The sequence below is a fragment of the Dermatophagoides farinae genome, chromosome 8 (genome assembly GCF_024713945.1).
Source record: "Dermatophagoides farinae isolate YC_2012a chromosome 8, ASM2471394v1, whole genome shotgun sequence".
Taxonomy (NCBI): Eukaryota; Metazoa; Arthropoda; class Arachnida; order Sarcoptiformes; family Pyroglyphidae; genus Dermatophagoides; species Dermatophagoides farinae.
Window position 1 is genome coordinate 4,288,295 of NC_134684.1, and position 20,361 is coordinate 4,308,655.

The following is a 20,361-nucleotide window of genomic DNA, read 5'->3' on the forward strand; positions in this document are numbered from 1 at the left end:
CATCTAGCGATATAATTTTATTTTTATTTAAAAAAAGTATCGAACTATCCTAATCATAATCACAATTCATCTTTTATGGAAGATTTTTTCGCAAACCAATCCACATATTGTTTGCGCCATAAATGTTCACATGAATTCTCATAAATATCAATAACTGTTCGATATCCAACATCTAACAACATCCATTGTATTGATGAATTATTATTACTGTCAAATGCTTTTGGCCACTCAAACGGACCAATCGGTCCTGGTTGTCCGGTACGGGCAAATTTTGTCCATGATTTTATCATATCGTGACTTAAACGAGCATCCGGTGGATAATAATTCATGAATGGATGACTGAATGTATACAATATATCGCTACCATGACATACACCCATCCAATCGTAGCAATGCATTTTATCCGAAACAATTGATAGTCGATCAAAACGATATGCATAAAAACGATTTTCAGGATTTACTTTTGCAATTTCCTTTGCAAACAACACGACTGGACAATTGAATCGAAGATCAGCGAAAAAATCGGCAAACATTTTTCTGTTAAGTACAAATTTAAAATACAGAAGATACAGATTTAATGTTATGTTACAATAGATTCTTACCGGACTTGATAGAAATTTGCTGGATCAATTCTTTGTGCATAAAAATCAATTATTTTATCCACATTATTCACATTGAATTCGGATAAAACTTTTCGGAAATTTTGCTTTATTTTTTCCATTGTCATCTGAGTACGATAATCCATTAATTCGGGTAAATAATGTGGAATGAACATGCTGCCTTCGTCGCTTACTAATCCAAACAATATGTCAACCTTGTTATTGAAGAATCCATGTTCAAATTTGACCGAATCTTCAGGTAGAATTTCATCATCAAATATTGGTCCAAATAATTTATTGGAAATCAAATCTTTCACTGTGCCATTGTCGTATACGTTTTTAATTTCTTCGATGGTTTTACCCAATAAACAATCAATTATTTGAGTCATGTCATTGTCGGTACAGTCAAGTTCTCTGGACAATTTTATTGTTTTGGCTAAGGCTTCCTCTTTGTTCATATATTTAACAGCCGTTGGAACTATTACTCCAGATTGCATTATGGCTCGTTGGAATAAACCTTTAGCCACCGGTGAAAGTATTAAAGCCGAAACCGAAGTAGATCCTGCTGATTGTCCAAATATAGTCACTTGGTTTGGATTACCACCGAAACTATTAATATTATCACGAATCCATTCTAGACTTGTGATCTGATCATATAATCCTTGATTACCGGATGCATTATCCGTTCCAGCATAAAGAAAACCCAAAGGACCAAGTCGGTAATTTACAGTGACAACAATGACCTTGCCTAAATCAGCCAGAAAAGTTGCATCATAAACTGGATCAAATATTGTGCCAGATTGAAATCCACTACCATAGTAAAATACCATGATTGGCAGTGCTTTATTGTCATCGATTTCATTTGATTTCACAATCGGTTTGAACACATTTAGATACAGACAATCCTCAACATTGTTTGTCTGATTTTTCCTCATTATGATGCTAGAGGTTAGAAATTGTACACATGAATCACGATCATGTGTAGCATCATAAATTTCTTCTTCAAAATGTTCAATACGGACAGGTCGTCCAAATCTTTCTGCTTTAGCTGTGAATGTAAGTTGGGAAAAATTTTAAAATCAATTTCTACATTAATTAACCAAACTATTAATGCTCATAGCAAACCATAACGAATTCCTTTGTAAAGATGCACTTGATTCCATTGGCCAACATGATGTACATGGCCACGAATACGGCCATGTTTCGTGTTTACAATCGGAGCATGTTGATCCTCTTCGTTATGTAGTGCTGATGATACAGAAAAGAATATGCCAACAAAAAGTAAGTGGAATTTTAAAATTTTTAAAAACATTTTTTAATTCAATTTCAAACACAAAAACAAACACAGCAAATGTCGACAACGTGGAATTTAAATTCATTTATTTATTATTTATTATTATTTGCATAGACATTTTTATCTATTCGATAGCTGTCTGCTATTGATAATGATTATGATTTTTTTTTTGCTGAATTTGTATTTTTTTTTTGTTTAATTTCTATTCTAACGGTCGATCATCCTGTGCGAAAAGCATGAACTTACATAAAGCATATATTTACAATTCCTCTTTTTGACTACTGAAATTTCTTTCAAACCAATCATCATATTGTTTGGTCCAAATTGTTTCGCAAACATCTTTGTAGATATCATTTTCAATTTTATAATCAATGTCAATAATCATCCAACGCATTGATGATTGTAATTCATTATCATCGAAAGCTTCAGGCCATTCCATCGAGCCGATTGGACTTGGATCACCAGTGTTAGCAAATCTTGTCCATGAATTCATAACATCAATACTTAATTGTGAATCACGTGGATATATTGTCATCATTGAATGGCTGAATACATAGAGAAGATCACTGGCATGACAAACACCCATCCATTCATCACAATGCATTCGATCTGCCAATATTGTCCGGCGATCAAAACGATATGCATAAAAACGATTCTTTGGATTTGCACGGGCCATTTGTTTACCGTATAACATTACTGGACAGTTGAATCGTAAATCACCGAATAAGTCGGAAAACATTTTCCTGAATCCAATAATTAATAACAAAATCATCATGGAAAGGTAACTATTTTCTCACCTGACTTGATTATAATCGGTCGTGTCGATTCGTTTGATATAGTAATTTTCGATTTCTTCATGATCTTGAATATGATAAAATGATAAAATTTTTCGGATATTTTCTCGAATTTTGTCCTCGCTCATCTGGATGTTGTTATCTTTTAGTTCAGGAAGGAAATGTACAACAAAAAAACTGCCTTCATCACGTGTCACACCAAACAATATGTCCACCGGTCCATTTGATCCATGCTGAAATCTAGATACGTCTTTTGGTAAAACGGCATCACCAATAATTGGTCCAATCATTTGATTGGAGATCATTTTCTCAATACTATCGGTTGCTACATTTTTAATTTCTTCCATAGATTTACTTCGAAGACATTTGATAATCTTGGACATTTCTTGTTGCTCACAATTTAAATCCTTAGCCAATTTCAATGTTTTGTCTATTGCACCCTGTTTGTTGGAAAATCGAATCGTTGGAACCATTGAACCAGATTGCATTATGGCTCGTCTGAATAAACCTTTGGCCAATGGTGATATCACTAACGTCGATACCGAAAATGATCCGGCTGATTCACCAAAAATGGTCACCTGATCAGGATCACCACCGAAACTTTTGATATTATCACGAACCCATTCAAGTCCCATAATTTGATCATAAAAAGCTTGATTACCGGGTACATCTTCAGTACCGGCATAAAGAAAACCAAATGGACCGACGCGATAATTAATGGAAACAACAATTACATTACCATAATTGGCTAGATATGTTCCATCATAAAGTGGAAAAAATATTGTGCCGCATTGAAAACCGCCACCATAAAACCATACCATTACGGGTAATAATTTGGCATCATCATCTTCGATATTTGGTATCGGTTTGAATATATTCAAAAAAAGGCAATCTTCACTTTTATTCGTCATATGATGAACATCCGTATTTCCAAGTCCATTCAGAAATTGTGGGCATGAATTTCTTTCTTTTGTTGCATCATAGATTTCCTCATCGAATGATTCGACGCGTACGGGTTTTGAAAATCTTTCAGCCGTTGCTACAATACAAGAAAAATTTAAAATAATTTATTATTATTTGCAAATCTAAATCAAGTTCAATCCAACCATAACGAATTCCTTGGTAGAAATATGATTTAGTCCAAAGACCGACTGTATTGATTAGGCCACGAATTTGACCATGTTTAGTATTGACAATTGGAGCATATTCTAGAGCCGTAGACGCTGAAAATACGGTGAGAATGGTGTAAAGTACAAAAAAGTTTAAATTCATTTTTTCAGGTCGTCAATCAATTTGCCATTACGCTGTGCACAAAAACAACTACTGTTATTAATTGAATGATTCTTCTTCTTTTTTTGTTTTGTTTGAGGTACTCGCGTTAGCAACAGATAACAATTAATTTTTTATCAATTTGGTGATAACGATCGAGATATAAGATTATCAATAAATGTTTGTTTGTAAAATGTTTGTTCATAATTTTATTACAATGGTTTTTTCGGGAATAAATTCATTCAATCAATATCTAATCAATATATTTTATGGATTATGGATCATAAATCAAGATCAACTGTGAATCTTTTAACACTTAATGCGGGTGAATCCAAATTTTTTGAATTATGAATATTAATGATGCTTGTATGAGTGTTATTCATGATGATAGGCATGTTATTATTGTTGTTGATGTTATCGTTAATGTCTGGTTTTGTTAACAATCGAGTACACAAGAAATCCATAAAAATTGCACCCAATGGTGCTGTGATCAGAATTGACAATGCAGCTGCAGTCAATATGATTTTACCATTAATTTTATCTTCTTCTGTTACAGCGATTGCCAATGCTGCGGGACCAATTGCAGCCTGAACAGTGGCTTTTGGTACCCAAGAAAATGCGACAAATAATCGTTCCTTATGATTGAGCCCAATGTTATATGTAACCAGATACGAAACAATAACCTTCAGTACAATACCAATCATAAGACATGCGACAGCTTTACCAACAACATCAGCATCAAGTACGTTAAATTTCAATTCACAGCCAATCAAGCAGAATAGAAATCGTTTCAATATAAGCCATATGACTTTCAAACTATGTTCATTATCTTCTTCCCAGCAATTTTGGCTCCATTTTATTGTAGCCATGAATGCCATGACCAGAACCGCTAATGGTCCGGCAGCTTCCATCTCTACATAGTTACTACCAAATAATGCAAACATGCCAGCCATAAGAAGTAATAAAAATCGAGGAACATGATGCTTTTTACTATCATCATCGCAGTTATCATAATGTTCGGGTATATACCAAAGTATGAAACCCATGATTAGTCCAAATGCAATGCCCAGAATTATTTGTAATGGTCCTTGTAATAACTTCATAGTGGTGGACATTTCTGAATGTTCACCAGTATCAATGGCAAAACCCAAAAATATATTGAAACCAGTCACCGATAATACATCATCAATACTGGCGGCAGCAATATTCAATGTAGGTATTCCTTTTCCTTCACTCAAACCTGATTGTTGTATACGAATCATACATGGAACAACAACGGCTGGTGATACAGCAGCTAAAACAAAACCAATTAATAATGACCACATGAAATTAAATTTAAAAAACACGATGGAACCAGCGCCAACGGTTAATGTTTCGACAAAAAACGGTATACCGATCACTCTAATAGAAGAAAATGATAGATATCGTAAATATTCTGGCACCAAATGTAGACCAGCACGTAACAGGATGATTAACAATGCCAATGATCGGATGGTAGAAACAAGCTTTTTGTCAAGCTCAAATTCTACAAGATTTCCATAAATTATTCCTTTCGAATATATTCAATTAGTTTGTGAAAAAATTCATGTTATTTAAAACAATTTCGAAATCTTACCAGCAGCCAACATTCCAAGCAATGTTGGCAGATTGACGATATGTGCAATTCGGCCAAAAATATGCGCCAATATAAATAGAGAAAACATGTGGAATAAATGTCCATCAGGTGGTAATGCTTGTTCATTGAAGAATGCAACCAATGTTAAATATACGAATGTCAAAATCAAAATAAGCCACAGAATATGACGCAAATAAGCCATGGTCAATATTTCTTCCTTTGTTTCTTTTAATTTTCTCAACATTGTTGATGGGGCGTCAGTGATAATGATGATGATCAATAACGGAAAATCGGAATCGAAAAAACAAGTAAACAAATCTCAATGCTATGTTAATTCGAAATGGGTGGAGAATTTTTTTTTAAAACTTAAAGTTGAAGAAAATCTCAACAAAGTTGAATGATAACAACGGAACCCAACGAACATGGACAGCGAAGAAATTAATGAAATTTTTTATTCTAGAAATTCCAAAATATCAAACAATGAGAATTTGCAGCAGAAGCAAGCAGTAACAGAAACAGCACACACACACAGGTAGGTATGATTGATGGATGCTATGAAAATATGCAAACATTAATATTTTGTGAACGTGATCAAGTCCGAAAAACAAAATTATTTCATTTTATTTTTCCGTAGATGCACATCATAGTAATGCAGTGGATAAACATAAAATGATCAACTGGATTGAAATTTAACCTTAAAAACCTGGATTCGATGATGATGATGAAAATCATGTCATACAAGATGGTTGCTATAAAAAAGGTGAGGTAATAATAATCCATCATCAATAAAACGATTATTAATTGCGACCAACTAGAATATATTAATGATAATTGTAAAACATTGATGACGGCAGCGGTCACCGGGAAAGGTAATAAAAAAAAAATCCGATAATTATTCCAAGTTTTTTTGTTTTTTTGTTTTTGTCATGACAATGTAACCGTAATATAATCATCATCATCATTGTTTTTTACACAAATGACTTGGGCAATGATTTTCTTTCTATTCATTCATTCAAAAAAGAAAAAGAATTTATTACCCAGTGACAATGATAATGACAGTGAAAAATAAATGAATCATTTATCGTAAATCGTAAAACAAACCGGAGGTCATAATCAGTATCATGTTGTTTATCTCAAATATCCTTGATTTAATAATCGTGCTTCATCATGATCATTTGGTTGTTATCGAAATTTATTTTCTTAGATTAATTATCATTTTTTTTTATCATTCTAGATGTGTGCGATTCAATTTTATGAATTCAAAATGCTGTTATAATAATTTATTTGTCACATTGGAAATGTATTTGTGTATCACATGACCATTATTGACGATCGGTTAGTCGGTTTCGTTGTTGTGTACTATACTTTTATCTGGTCAACAAGAAAAACATCATATAATAATTAAGATGAGATAAGCATGATATCAATTTTTTTCGTTGCATCATCATCATTACTCGTGTATGATATATCTGTCATCTCCAACCGTTGGTACGTGAATCCAGGAGAATTTTTCCAATTAAATAAAAGAAATTTCTTTTCTTTATGTTTCGCATGTTACAGGTTAACATTTATATTTTTTCACGAATCTAAATTGCTTGTAAAGTGGTGTTTGAAAAAAGTCTGATATACCACTGTTATTTGCATTCGATGTTAGATGCCATTATGTTTGGTTTTGTCAAATTTCAACATCCGTTGGATGTTTTTATAATTATCAATTAATAACAACAATCGTCAAATTGATAGATTGGCAACATTATCATACACTAGAAATTGATTAGAAATGGCATGAATAATCAGTCTATTCATAATAATTTTTACCATTTTAACATCATGACCACTTAAAAATGCAAGTTTTTTAGCAAAAATCACAATTTTAAAGATTTGATTTGAAAATAAATTCGTTTCTCCTGATGTGACGATAATGGTAATGATAATGATGTTGTTAGTGATAATCATTATCAATCAAATCACCGATTCGTGCCGTTGTTGTTGTTGATTTTCTATTCAATTTCATTTCATATCAACTCAGAAAAACTTCTTTAATAATGATTCCAATTTCATGATAGTGATAGCATAGAAAATAGATAGAGATGATGCTATTCCTGATGATTTCCTGATTGATTTATTGATTTTTAAAAATTGAAAAATAACCTATGGCTGTCATATTTTTGGCACTCATATACTCATATATACTTACAGATACCATCGATAAAACTGGAAAAAACCTTACCTTACATCACCTGCGTAACTAACTTTTAATTTTTTTTTCAAAATTTTCATGTTTCTTTTTTTTCTCTTGGTTTGTGTATTGTATACCACCATCATCATCATAACCAAGCAAGTTTTATAATATTAATTTACGCCTGAATGGTATTGATATCATAAATATAAAATTTATTTATTCGTTTTCTTTTTCAAAATTGAAATCACGAGTACCACGACGCATCATCATCACATGGCGATATTTAGAAATATTCAATTAATGATTGCCAAACATTTGACACACACACACACACACAACCATGCGAACATCATCGATTGAAGATGTGTGTATGTTTGGTATAAAGTTAGAAACAAGGATGTAATAACAACAACAAAAACAACAAAATATCTGGATAGTGGTGGTTAGCACCGGCCATACGGCCTCTTATAATGTATATTCGTCGTTGTTGTTGTTGTGGTGGTGGTGGTGGTCGTAATCAATGTTTTAAGCTATATAATGAAAAGAAGAAATCATGTTTTATTAATTCACTTATATAGCCAACGCTAAATAGAAGCAGCAGCAGCAGCAATAAATGAATTACCCGATAGTTGTATTTTTCTGAATGAAGAAGAATAAACATGAAACTTTCTTAACCAACAACATAAACATAAACATAAACAACAACGGAATAATATCGAAATATATTTGTCAAACAATAATATAAATCACCATCATCATCATGATGATGGAATTTAATTTTCAAATTCAAAATTGAAATTGTCAATATGTCAATATTTCTTGGTGTTTGTGTTGTTTGTGGTCCATAATTTGCTATAGTGACGACAACATTAAAAATTTCATTCATAGACTCCATGAATTTGATTTGCGTATTTAGCATCTAGTTATAAATTGACAAAAAACTGGAAAAATTGGCCAATTCAACCTTGGCCAATATTTATTCATCATCCATCCGTCAAACATCTCATTATCTGAACTGAAAATGTGAAAATTGAAGAAATATAACTTTGACATTTATTATGGAACAACAGCTACAAGGAAACAACAATAACAAAGTATCTTGATCATTATAAAAAGAAAACCAAAGATTTGTATCCTGTCAACCAGAAAAAAATAGTGAATTCAACATTTACAATCGATAAAACATCACAACAACAACAACAACATGAGTCATGACAGTTATTTGAATGGATGGCTTGCTCTGAAACAAAACAAAATTTACGCGTATGCCAAGTCGATGAATACGTGGTATAATTTTCTGAAATTATAAATTTTGTGCCAAAATTTTTGGATTTATTTCTCCAATCTGGTCATTTGTGTTCCGAAATTCCGTTTTGTCGATAAAGGTCATCATCATCATCATAACGTTTTGTGAATGGTGTTTCTATCATCAAGAATTTTTCTTTATCTGAGTGTATGTGTTTTTGTAACGAAGGAAAAACGAAATTATTCTGAAAAAATCGATCATATCGATTGAATCAATTCGACATTTTCATTTTCATTTTCATCATCATCATCATCATTTTCAACGACAATCAAACTCTTTCTATGGAATTATTGTGTGAAAATGAAATGAATTTTGTCATTTCCAAATCAATCAATAAATTAATCGATCTTATCAATCGTATTCTATTATCATAATTATTATTCAACTGAAAACCCATAAACCTTACACTATAAATCAATCGTTTATGAGAAGAAAGACATCTTTTCTCTCTGGAATATATACCGTATATAAACGACAATTTACAACGCAAAATTCGACGAATAAAGATTGTCGATTGAATTTTTTTTCTCGCTAGTCTAGTTCGTACGGAGCTCAAAAGATGTCCCCCAAATATCAAATGGTAATTTTTCGAATGAATATTTTTGAATTCAATTTTTTCTTTCAAAGGTTAATGGTCCATGATATCCAGATAACACGGACCATTATGTTCAAACATTGACAGTGATGAGTGATGAAAATGTCAATGGATATGAATGAAATAACCAGATAAATTAAAACAAAATTTAATCGGGTGTGCCCGCATGTGAACAACAAAATCATCAATAAAAATGGGTTGGTCGATGCTATACGATCTATTCATCAAATCGATCTAATCAATGGATTGATATTCAATGACAAATAAACAAGCTGTCGACACTAATTAGAAGATGAAACGTTATCAATTTTATCGATTAAATTAAACTCGTCAATATTTTATGACCATGGGAGGTCAAACACATATCTTTCCATCGTTTATATTATAATAACTTAATCATAAATTGTAAAAAAAATACCCGAAACATGTATTTTTCTTTAGAAATGATTTGGCAATTTTTTTTTGTAAATTCAAGAAGAAAAAAATGTCCGATAATCATCATGTGTATCGAATTGCGTGGTAGATGAATATATCGTATTTCATCGTATTTGGGAAGCCATTAAATGTTTTATTTTATCGTTTCGCCAACATCATCATGATCAAGCTTAATGAATGGAATGCATATCATTTCATCCTGATGTGTGTTGTTGTTGGTATTTAATTCAAATTGTATTTGTATTTGTCGATATACACAATTGTCAAAAGAGTTCATTGTGCTGTTGTTGTTCACTGTTTTTTTAAACTCAAGATTTAATCGTTTTTTTTTGTTCTTTTTTTATATTGAAAACAACCTTAAATAGAATTCACCAACCGTTTGGCTTGGAGCATCACGATCTATAAAGATGTCCCATTCATTCCTTTATGTAATGGAACGTGGTACATCACCAATCGATTGGTGTGAATTTAATTATACGCATTCACCATTCATTGCCGAATTGATCAATACGGTTCGTAATGTTGAATGATTAGTTGACTATCTCTAATTGAAATGAATCAATATTAGACTTCCAACATATTATTTTTAATATTTCCGCCAATCCTATGTCAATTATTCAAACAATATGCCAATAATATTGATCGTGGAATCTATATTATTTGGACATTATTTGCCGTTGTCGGTATTTGTTCAGCATATTTTCATGCAACACTTAGTCTTCTTGGACAATTATTGGATGAATTAGCTATACTTTGGTTATTAGCATTTGCATTTGGAATGTGGTTACCGCGACAATATTATCCGAAATGGATCAATAATGATAGGTAAGTATTCATTATCGAATCACTGCATATTAACATTTTTGGCTTTTCGTAAAGGAAAAAATTCAAAAAAGTTATGATGCTAATCAGTGTGGTTGCATCGTTCGCTGCATTCATCTATCCATGGATCAATAGTTTTGCATTGATGACATTAGGAATACCAACATTTTTCCTTTTAACAAAAGAGATACGTAGATGTCGTATACAAAGGATTCGTCGATTAGGATGGCGTTGTTGTATTTGTTACACTGCTGCTGCTGTTAGTTGGATATTGGATCGTATCTTTTGTGATATATGGTCAGCATATAATTTGCCATATTTACATGGTGTTTGGCATATAATGATTGCCATTGCATCATATACTGTTTGTGTATTATTTGCCTATTTTGATGCTATTCATAATTATGAAGATTTGTTACCGGTGATGAAATTTTGGCCACAAGATAAAGAATATGGTATACCATATATTGAATTGAAAAATGCTGCATGAGGTGAATGAAATGAAATGAAACCAACAAACACACCTATTACAACCTAATACAACAATGGCAACAATCACAACGAGATTGAAAATGACAATCAACGATAATAATAAGATAAGATTAATTTAATTAATTAATTAATATTAATATAACTTGTAACTTATTATATTCTAGTCTGCAATTTGTTTATTCATTTATTATCAATTCTCTTCATAAATATTAAGATATTATTATTATTAGAATCAAAGACACTCATTTATTTATTTATTTTTTTTTAACATTGAAAAAATCAATAAATACAGAATACAACTTATATGTCCGGGAATTGTTTTGTCTATTTTAAAATCATAACAATTCCTATATATAATGAACACAACAAATGATACATTACCAAATGGTAATGTAACCCCTTTGAACATCCGAATGTGGAAAGAAAACTGAAAAGCTAATGAAAAAAAGAATAAAGTACGATATTTTTAACATCGAATTTTATGATATTTATACGACACTTTCTTTTGAATTTTTTTTTGTCAACGATAATCTGTTTATTAAATTATTACAAATGTATGAAATTAGACTCATCATTACAAAATAAATTAGTTTCGATTTTTCAGTACATCAGAAAATTTTCTGCCACCAGGACGTCGTCGTTGATTGTATGACGAACGTACAGTACCACCAACAAGATCTTTGAATTGTTCACGTAATTTTTTCATCTCACCATATTCAGCGAATTGATAGTTGAATAATATTTTGAAATTATCCACACTTTCACAATTACCAAGAATACGTAGAATGAGCAGATTGTTATTATTGAACGTACGATTGCTTGAATTATCATGATAATGATGATGATGATCGTGCTCATTTGTAAACGAACCATTATTGGACTGATTTTCACTGACCAAATCAAATTTTATGACACCAGTTTTATCCAAAAGCTCTTGTACGATTAGTTCATCATCGAAAAAATCGCTATGTTCGTTATCAATTTCGATACATTCTTGTACAAAATTCAATAAATTAGCTGCCTGTTGACAGACTTCCATATTGTTACCTAGAGATTGTGGATCAAAAATATTGAAATGAGAGAAAAAGAATTTTTGAATTACCTTTAATGATAAAGGTGTTCATCTCATCCCACAATTCAACCGAGTGAATACCATCCAATTCACGTGCTTTTCGAATATTAGCACCTTGTTTACCAATGGATAAACCAATCAAAGATTTAGCAACAGAAAGACGCAATACCGATTCATTCGGATTTTGACTGGTAATCGGTGGCAACATATGTTTACTGAGTGAATATGTTTCTTTCAAAGCACGAAAATGGAAATCCGACAAAAGATGACATTGATTGATGAATTTTTTCTTTGAATATTCCGTAAGATCAGGAGTATAGCCAATACAAATCAATGATTTTTTTTCACCATCATAACGTATGTTGATTAGATTTTCAACATTCTTCTTGAAACGTTCATGAAAATCAATATTACAAAGCCATGTTGAATCATCATATTGAAGAAAAAATGGTACAGGCAATTCCGCACGGGCAAATGGATTTGAAGCAACTGTCACATCATTCAATGGTTTGAATGGATTCGGTGTTCGACTATCTTCCCGACTAATCACATTCAATTCTTCAACTGATTTTGATTCAATTATCTGGCCATTGTTATCCAAATATTCGATAACAGCATTAGTATCTTTGAATTTTTTAATTTTGGCCATTTTCCAAGCGATAAACTTTTCATTTCCATCCACAGTTATTACTTCGATTATGTTATTTTCTTTTGTTTTTGGCATCAATATCGTTATGAGAATGGGAATAAAAATAAAAATCATATGATGAAAATTGTAATAAAATGAAAAACAACTCTTTGAACTTACCGTTAAACGAAACTGGTTCAGTTAATTTTGGTTTCAAACGAATTTGACTCATTGGTAATTGATGACAATGCTTTTGCTGTGTAATTGTAAAGGATGCAGGCTCATCTTTCACGGCCATTACAATTGTTGCCATTAAACTTTGATTATTGCCACTATTCTCATCACCATCACCTTGATTGTCAGTGACTTCTGTTTCATCTTTTAAACATGATGGCTGTACATCCAAAAAATAAGCATCAAGCCAAACATTATTTCGACCATCTGTCGACAGATTAACTTCAACAAGTGCATTCTGGAATGATGGATCCATATTTCCAAGTTGATCGTATCTTGTTTCAAGTATTAAACACCAAAATTTTATAAGGAGAAATCACATTAAATGAAATGAAAGATGAAAGAATTTTCAAATGAATTCGAAATTCAAAACTAAAACAACACTGCAGTGTGAGAATGATGGGGAAGTGTAAATCGAATTTTGTATGAAAAAAAGGAAAAGAGTGATTTGATTCACAATCGATTGTTTTTTGACTCAAAATCGTTCTATTCATATAGAATGTTATGTTTATATAACACCGTGTTATTTGTGTGAATTTTCATCTAAGATTTAATTGAATCAAATTGAAGAATTGATTAATGATTTCATTTCAACAGAAACTAAAATCAATTAAAAATCAACTAAAATCTAAAATGATATGATATTCATGTATGTTAGGGTATTTTTGTATTGATCAAAAAAAAAACATTGAAATTACATTTTTTTTGTTCTGTTTGTACAGATTTACGGATAATTTGATGATGATTTTGGTGTCAAAACGAGACTAGACAACATAACATGAAATGTCGAATTTTTATTTGGCAACAGTATGTTGTAAGTATTTTTTTTCTTGAAATTTAAAATCGATTCTTTGCTTCCTCATATGACGATGGTGAACTGCAAAGATTGGTGTTTGACATGACAAAATAATAGTTTTTCGAAACGCAATAATAATAATAATAATATTATAATTGGCTTATTGCAAAAATGAATAAAACAAAAAAAAAAATATTGATCACCATGAATTTTCGTGTATGAATCATAAATGATTCATTCGATTCGATCCCATCATACACACGAATCACAATAATGATCATTATTATTATTATCAAGATAAAGATGAAATCATTATTCTCCACATCATCAACAACAACGTCTATGTGTTTGCATTTGATTGATTCGATTTTCTTGAAACAATGTTTGTTTTTCCTGCATGGCATTCATGGCATGTTCAATATTCGAACGTTTCGAGAAATCAAATTGAATCTCACAGCTGCAAAATATATGGCTACCGTATTCAAATGAACGAATCACAGACAATGTATCATCGTCCATCCAACAAATGCAGAATGTGTCAAAAGGCTTTTTGTATTATCTAACTAATTTCGGAGGAATGAACGATCGAATAATGATGATGATACGTTATCACATCACGAATTTGTAATATAACTAAGAGAAAAGAACAAAACAATCCATTTTCTCTCTATCATCGTGTGTCTATGTATTTTGACATTTGTATTCATCTAACAATAGAATCATATCTTCATAAACACTTAACAATCAGATATTAAGATTAGCATCGTTTTTTCTCATCACCACCATCATCTATGGTGATGATACTTCCGCTGTCACGTTGTGTTAAGTGTTTTTCTTGTCAATTTAATTAGATTTAAATTAGCCATAACTTTGAAAGAATTAAATTGTCTTCCTGGTTACTTGATTGATTTAGAGTTAGTGAATGAGTGAATGAATGTCTTTTTGATGAATATTCCATTTTTCAAAATGGCCAAAAGGAATGATTCATCCATGATCATTATTATTATTATTATGATGATGAGAATCGCTACCTTTCGTAATTGGATTTTCATCTATCCTGTTGTTGTTTTGTGTAGGTGTTTGAATGCTAAACGAATTGATTCTACCTTGATTCACACACACACACATAAAACTAGCATTGTTTGTCAAGACTATGGAAACACCAGAAGCCGCAGGTGAAGATTTAATTTCCACTTTAAATATATTTCGTGCGTATCCACATACGTATTGTTTGCATCCATAGTTTTTTCTTATCCAATGATATGATTGTTTTATGATGGCGATTTAATGTTTGTAGGGGTTTATTCTTAGTTTTTTCCAACTTGAAATTTTCCAAGATTATTAACCATGGATGTATATGACAATAATAATAATCGAATCAGATGTTTATACCAAATACAATGTGTATTTGATTAGCCATCATCATTCGTGAATAGAATTTTTAATTTTATGTGATGAAAAACTGGATGAAAAATTTAAAATTAAAAACCATTTCCATTTTATGATGTTAGCCTCTTTTTTATTCTAATGAATTTGTCACCCATACAATCTGCCCATTCGTTTGTTTGTTTTGAAATTCAACAATTATTGAAATTGTATGTATTGACAACAATCTTTTACTATTTCTCGTATATGAATCCAATAAATAATTATTTAGATTTAGATCTTTTTATTTTGTTTTATTTCTTGTCGAGTGGATGTTGAAAGAGAGAGAGAGAGAGAGAGAGAGAGATCAGTGAACTATAATTACAAATACGTGCCTAGTCGATTTTTTATTTAAAGTAGATTGTTTTATTTCTTTGTAGATCTTTTTGCTTGTTAGTATGTATGTATTTATTGTATTGCCATAATATTTCCATAATGGATATAATATGATCTGATGATGATGGTTGCCAACCAATTGTATCATAATATATGCAATGAATCAAACAAATTATTTGATTGATCATCATTCAATCAATCATTTTCTCTTGATGTATCGAATTTGATGATGATAATGATAATCATCATTAGGATTAAATCTAATTTAATTTAATTTAATTATTCTCTAAACAATTTTATCAAAATTATAAATAGCAAATAGTTCATGTTTGGCTGCACCCAACTGCAAATCTATGAATTTTTTTTGTTTCTTCTCTGTTTTATATTCATATTTTTTGTTTTTTGATTACTCTACATAAGATATCCTATACACTCTGGTCATCAGATATTTGATGATGATGATGATCGAGCAGTCTGGTAATTCATTCTAGATTCAATTGGTTTCATGAAAATCATGATGATCATAATGATTGCCAAGTTGATTCCATTTTTTTGTTTCATTGGCCAAATATTATGTAAATCTATGTTTAATGTGTTGTTGTATCTGTTCGAAAAAAAATTGCTTCTCATGATATTTGTTGACCGTTTACAATTTACATTTGTGTGTTTGAAGTTATCGTTTTTCTTTGCCGTTGCTGTATGTGTGTGTGAATACATTGCTTGGCCATTATAATAAACATTGAATTTCGAATATGTCATGTATAATCTCGAAGATTTTGATTTCAGATGCATATCCTATATCCATTGGATTGATTATAGATGCATTTAGTCTTAATAATAATAACAATAAAATATACTTGGTTGTTGTATTGTCTGTAATTATTGTAATAACCGTTTTAGTGGTTAGCATTTTTATTATTACAATCATCATCATATAATCCATGATGAGATTACAACGATGATAATTAATTAATATATTATGATCATCATCATACATTTATCAAGGTCAGGATTAAATTTTTGTTTTTCACGCGTCTCATCACACATAAACAACGTTTTTCATCAATAAAATAATCAAAGAATGTAGCTTTGTTTCATCGTCTATCATTAGATATATTAGATATATATGGTGGTTAGGTAAAATTAATTTGAAAATAAAAAAAATTTGCCAAAAGTTAGTGATGATAATTTGTTTTCTTTTTTTTTCTTTTCTTCCAACGAAAAAAGTTGTTACAATTTAGATTTAAAAGAAAAATCGAATGCCTTCTTTATCACCTATTTAATAGTTCAATTTCATCACTCAATTTAACAAACACTTTGATTGGTTTGTTGTTGATTGTCATTGTTTGAATCATCAATTGTTGTCATTCAATTGAATTGAATTGAATTGAATTGGATGACTTTTTTCCAATATCCATGCAGTATTCTTTTCAAATGGCGAATTTGCAATGAAAATTGAATAGATGAGGGATCGATTGTGAATTGAATAATAATGTCGGTAGTAATGATAGTGGCGATGAATGGTGGTTATTGTTGTTAATATTTTTTCCATCATTTTCACTGTGTATGTGTGTGTGTCACAAAATGTCGGTCAATGTCAATTTGTAACGCGTGTGTGTGTGTGTGTGTGTGTGTTTGTTGCACATCACATCGAGATGAATGAGGAAGGAATAGAAAAGATTGAATAATGTTGTGGCAACAAGATAGGTAACAAGTTTATTGACTATAGATCGATTCCTTTGAAATACACAAAACATTATACATTATACATTATACATGTGTTTGTTTGTGACCCAGTAATAGATGAACAACGAAAAAAATGGTGTCAAAATAATTCGCCTTTGTCTAGTTATTTGTTGCTGTTTGCTTTTCATAATTATCCTAAGAAAAAAAGCAACACTCAACAACAACACTGAATTTACAATTTGGATATGGCGAAAATTATGACATTAATTGTGATTGATCTGTTTTCTTATTCGGATATCTTATCCTGCCATTTTTTTTTCTCTCTCTCTCTCGCCCTCTTCATGGATCATGTATTTGTTTGTCCAGAAAAAATTTTTTCATTGATTGAATTGTCTTGTTTTCGACCAGAAAAAATGGAAAAGATGCTTGTTTTATATGTATGCATGTATGATGATTGACAACGATGTCAATTCGATAGACCGTAGCGTCGATCGTTTGGAACAAACACAACCATCATCATCATAATTCGTGATTTGATCAGTTATATATTAGTTATATGAATTTCTTGAAACTAAACGTAAAACTTTTCAGTTCCGCCATGATGATGATGATGATGATGGTGATATTCTTTTTCTTCGTGATCATTAGCCACATGGTCTTCGTCTTCGTCTTAGGCAGCTAGTTGGTACGATTTTTTTCCTTTTGGTCATAATCATTATTATTATTATTGTGATCATCATTCGGTCTCGGTTCGATCGTTCGAATAAAAATATATTCGGTCATTTTTTTTTATTTTCTTATTCTTTTTGAATATAATTTTTGTTTTGTTTTTTTTTTGTTTTCGTTTGATCATCATTTGTGTGTTAAATTATCATTCAATGGCTAGCTTAACATGTTGTCGACATGATAATGTCTTTGTTTGTTAGATATGGTTCAAACCTTCTGTGCCTTAAGATGATAATAATAAGTTTTTTTTCAAGAAAAGCTGTGATTACCATTAACCATCGGATTAATGGGGCTGGTGTTTAGTTTTTGCTTATTGCTAAACCGAATAACAAAATATGATTTTTTTCCTTGTTCGCTATTTTACCCATCGATGCGATGAAAAATACATTCGAAAATCGATCTATCGATTCGATGTGTGTGTGTGTGTGTATGTCGTTTGTCGTTTGTTTATTACGGTCAAAACATAACCGGCATGAATATTCAGTATATTCAAAACTAACAATTATTATGAATAACAATGTGTGGTGCAAAAGAGAGAAAGATTCTAGATTTAAATTTTTTTCTGATGTATTGATTATCTTTGTGACCCGAAACTGAAAAAAAAGTATGTACTAGATGTAATCATTCTATTTGCCTTGTTGTTGGGAATTATTCTGTTCCTACTGATAATATCTATTTATCTCTTGATCTTCGATATCTAATAGTTGGTAGTTTGTATATGGTGTATGTTTGTGTGTGTTCCGGCTATTTTCAATACCCTCTAATTATTTCACTGATGATGATAATCTGTTACTGGTCTGTTTTTTCTTTTCCATTGTTAAAAATCGTCAGTCAGTCATCATCACCATCTGGTTATTTATCATTTTGCTGTTATTGTTCGTTGTTGTTCACACTTGAATAATCGGTTTTTCTTCAATTTCTCACTCTATGTGTGTGTGTGTCTCTATATCTTTCGTTTGATCTGAAATTTGATTTTTGGTTTCCATTTTTTTCTTTAGTTGATGATGTGTTTGATAAGAATCGAGAGGCCTAAATTTTTTAAAAAATGATTTTGATACACAAACGAAAAAGAGTGGGAGGTCAAGACTTGACTTATTTTGATGATTATTATTCAGCTATTGCACGCGTTTCATCTCTCTCTCTTTTTTTCAATGATTACTTTCTGTGTATTAGCAACTTGATTGAATTGATTGTATTTAAATGTAGAAAAAAAATTAACCAATTCAAATTGAAACCATTTTTTCCGGCTATCAAAAATTATTATGATGATGGGGAAAAATGGAATGATGATGATTCATTTTATATTCACTAAAAGTGTTAACGGAAACCATTTAACCATTTTTTCTTTTCTTTTATCGACACGTTTTTAGTGATTTTTTCACAAATTCTGATGCCAATGGTAATGATGACATTTGTTGTTGAAATAGGTTTTTTTCTTTGTTTTTGAAACTACCCACCCAAATTTTCACACCATCTCTATAATAATGTCGATGATGATTTCATGAAGGTGATGTGCGTTGTTCCATTTTTTTCATGATTTTCTAAGAAAAAATTAAACTCGAATATATTTTCATTATTAAGGTTAATGCATATTTTTTCCTACAACGACGACGATTATCATCATCATTTGTGTCTGATGATTATGGAAATTCATATCCAAATTCTTCACAGACACACTTGCTTCAAGTGTGTAACTATGTGAAAATATTTTTTTTTACGCCGTTTTTTCACCATAATTTTCAATGAATGGTACTCATGTTTTGCAATAAGAATTGACATTTGTTTTTTTTGTCACATAATATTTGTTTGTTTTTTCGACCTAAGAATGAAAACCGGAAAACATTGTGTTTGTGCTCTAAATTTGCTCAGACAATTTTTTTGGTGGTTTTGTTTTTTAAATTTTCACACACACACAAATAAACAAACTTTGAAATAATTATTGTAGCGAATTTGTCACCTTGAATCTCAGCCATGTTGTCATTGAATCGATTGAAAATGTCATAAATAATTTTATTGTACATACACTGTGTGTGTGTATATATGATGCATATAAAT

At 30.8% G+C, this 20,361-nt stretch overlaps 6 protein-coding genes across 9 annotated transcripts in view; 2 read left to right on the top strand and 4 right to left on the bottom strand.

Moving 5' to 3' along the window:
* Window positions 1-59: 59 nt before the first annotated feature.
* LOC124495653 (cholinesterase-like) lies at window positions 60-1,534 on the bottom strand. Its single transcript, XM_047059073.2, has 2 exons — window positions 603-1,534; window positions 60-537 (listed from the first exon to the last, which is right to left on the bottom strand). The coding sequence occupies exons 1-2, from the start codon at window positions 1,532-1,534 to the stop codon at window positions 60-62; spliced, it is 1,410 nt and encodes a 469-aa protein (XP_046915029.2).
* Window positions 1,535-1,552: 18 nt separating this feature from the next.
* Window positions 1,553-11,718, top strand: bwa (alkaline ceramidase). Of its 3 annotated transcripts, XM_047059842.2 has the most exons (5): window positions 1,553-1,655; window positions 1,720-1,880; window positions 10,455-10,601; window positions 10,658-10,914; window positions 10,969-11,718. In XM_047059842.2, the coding sequence occupies exons 1-5, from the start codon at window positions 1,577-1,579 to the stop codon at window positions 11,399-11,401; spliced, it is 1,077 nt and encodes a 358-aa protein (XP_046915798.1). In that variant the 5' UTR covers window positions 1,553-1,576; the 3' UTR covers window positions 11,402-11,718. The 3 variants fall into 3 exon arrangements, with proteins under 3 accessions (XP_046915798.1, XP_046915800.1, XP_075589881.1); XM_047059844.2 differs by lacking the exons at window positions 1,553-1,655; window positions 1,720-1,880 and adding an exon at window positions 7,142-9,639; XM_075733766.1 differs by lacking the exons at window positions 1,553-1,655; window positions 1,720-1,880 and adding an exon at window positions 9,661-10,323.
* On the bottom strand, window positions 1,891-4,049 carry LOC124496328 (cholinesterase 1-like). The gene is made up of 3 exons (XM_075733763.1): window positions 3,794-4,049; window positions 2,691-3,726; window positions 1,891-2,636 (listed from the first exon to the last, which is right to left on the bottom strand). The coding sequence occupies exons 1-3, from the start codon at window positions 3,957-3,959 to the stop codon at window positions 2,153-2,155; spliced, it is 1,686 nt and encodes a 561-aa protein (XP_075589878.1). The 5' UTR covers window positions 3,960-4,049; the 3' UTR covers window positions 1,891-2,152.
* On the bottom strand, window positions 4,138-6,246 carry LOC124496326 (sodium/hydrogen exchanger 9B2). Its single transcript, XM_047059841.2, has 2 exons — window positions 5,572-6,246; window positions 4,138-5,505 (listed from the first exon to the last, which is right to left on the bottom strand). Exons 1-2 carry the CDS (start codon window positions 5,813-5,815, stop codon window positions 4,238-4,240), a joined length of 1,512 nt encoding a protein of 503 aa, XP_046915797.2. The 5' UTR covers window positions 5,816-6,246; the 3' UTR covers window positions 4,138-4,237.
* A 195-nt stretch (window positions 11,719-11,913) lies between the features above and the next one.
* On the bottom strand, window positions 11,914-13,722 carry LOC124495360 (RNA-binding protein FXR1). Of its 2 annotated transcripts, XM_075733764.1 has the most exons (4): window positions 13,284-13,607; window positions 12,506-13,183; window positions 12,270-12,450; window positions 11,914-12,221 (listed from the first exon to the last, which is right to left on the bottom strand). In XM_075733764.1, the coding sequence occupies exons 1-4, from the start codon at window positions 13,591-13,593 to the stop codon at window positions 11,990-11,992; spliced, it is 1,401 nt and encodes a 466-aa protein (XP_075589879.1). In that variant the 5' UTR covers window positions 13,594-13,607; the 3' UTR covers window positions 11,914-11,989. The 2 variants fall into 2 exon arrangements, with proteins under 2 accessions (XP_075589879.1, XP_046914673.2); XM_047058717.2 differs by having other exon boundaries at window positions 11,914-12,450; window positions 13,284-13,722.
* A 101-nt stretch (window positions 13,723-13,823) lies between these two features.
* The window catches only part of LOC124495347 (uncharacterized), a 28,261-nt gene continuing 21,723 nt past the window's right edge, over window positions 13,824-20,361 (top strand). Inside the window, exons 1-2 of the mRNA XM_047058698.2 lie at window positions 13,824-13,986; window positions 14,060-14,151. Coding sequence (XP_046914654.1) covers window positions 14,121-14,151 — 31 coding nt within the window. The 5' untranslated portion in view covers window positions 13,824-13,986; window positions 14,060-14,120. The remainder of the gene's footprint in view (window positions 13,987-14,059; window positions 14,152-20,361) is intronic.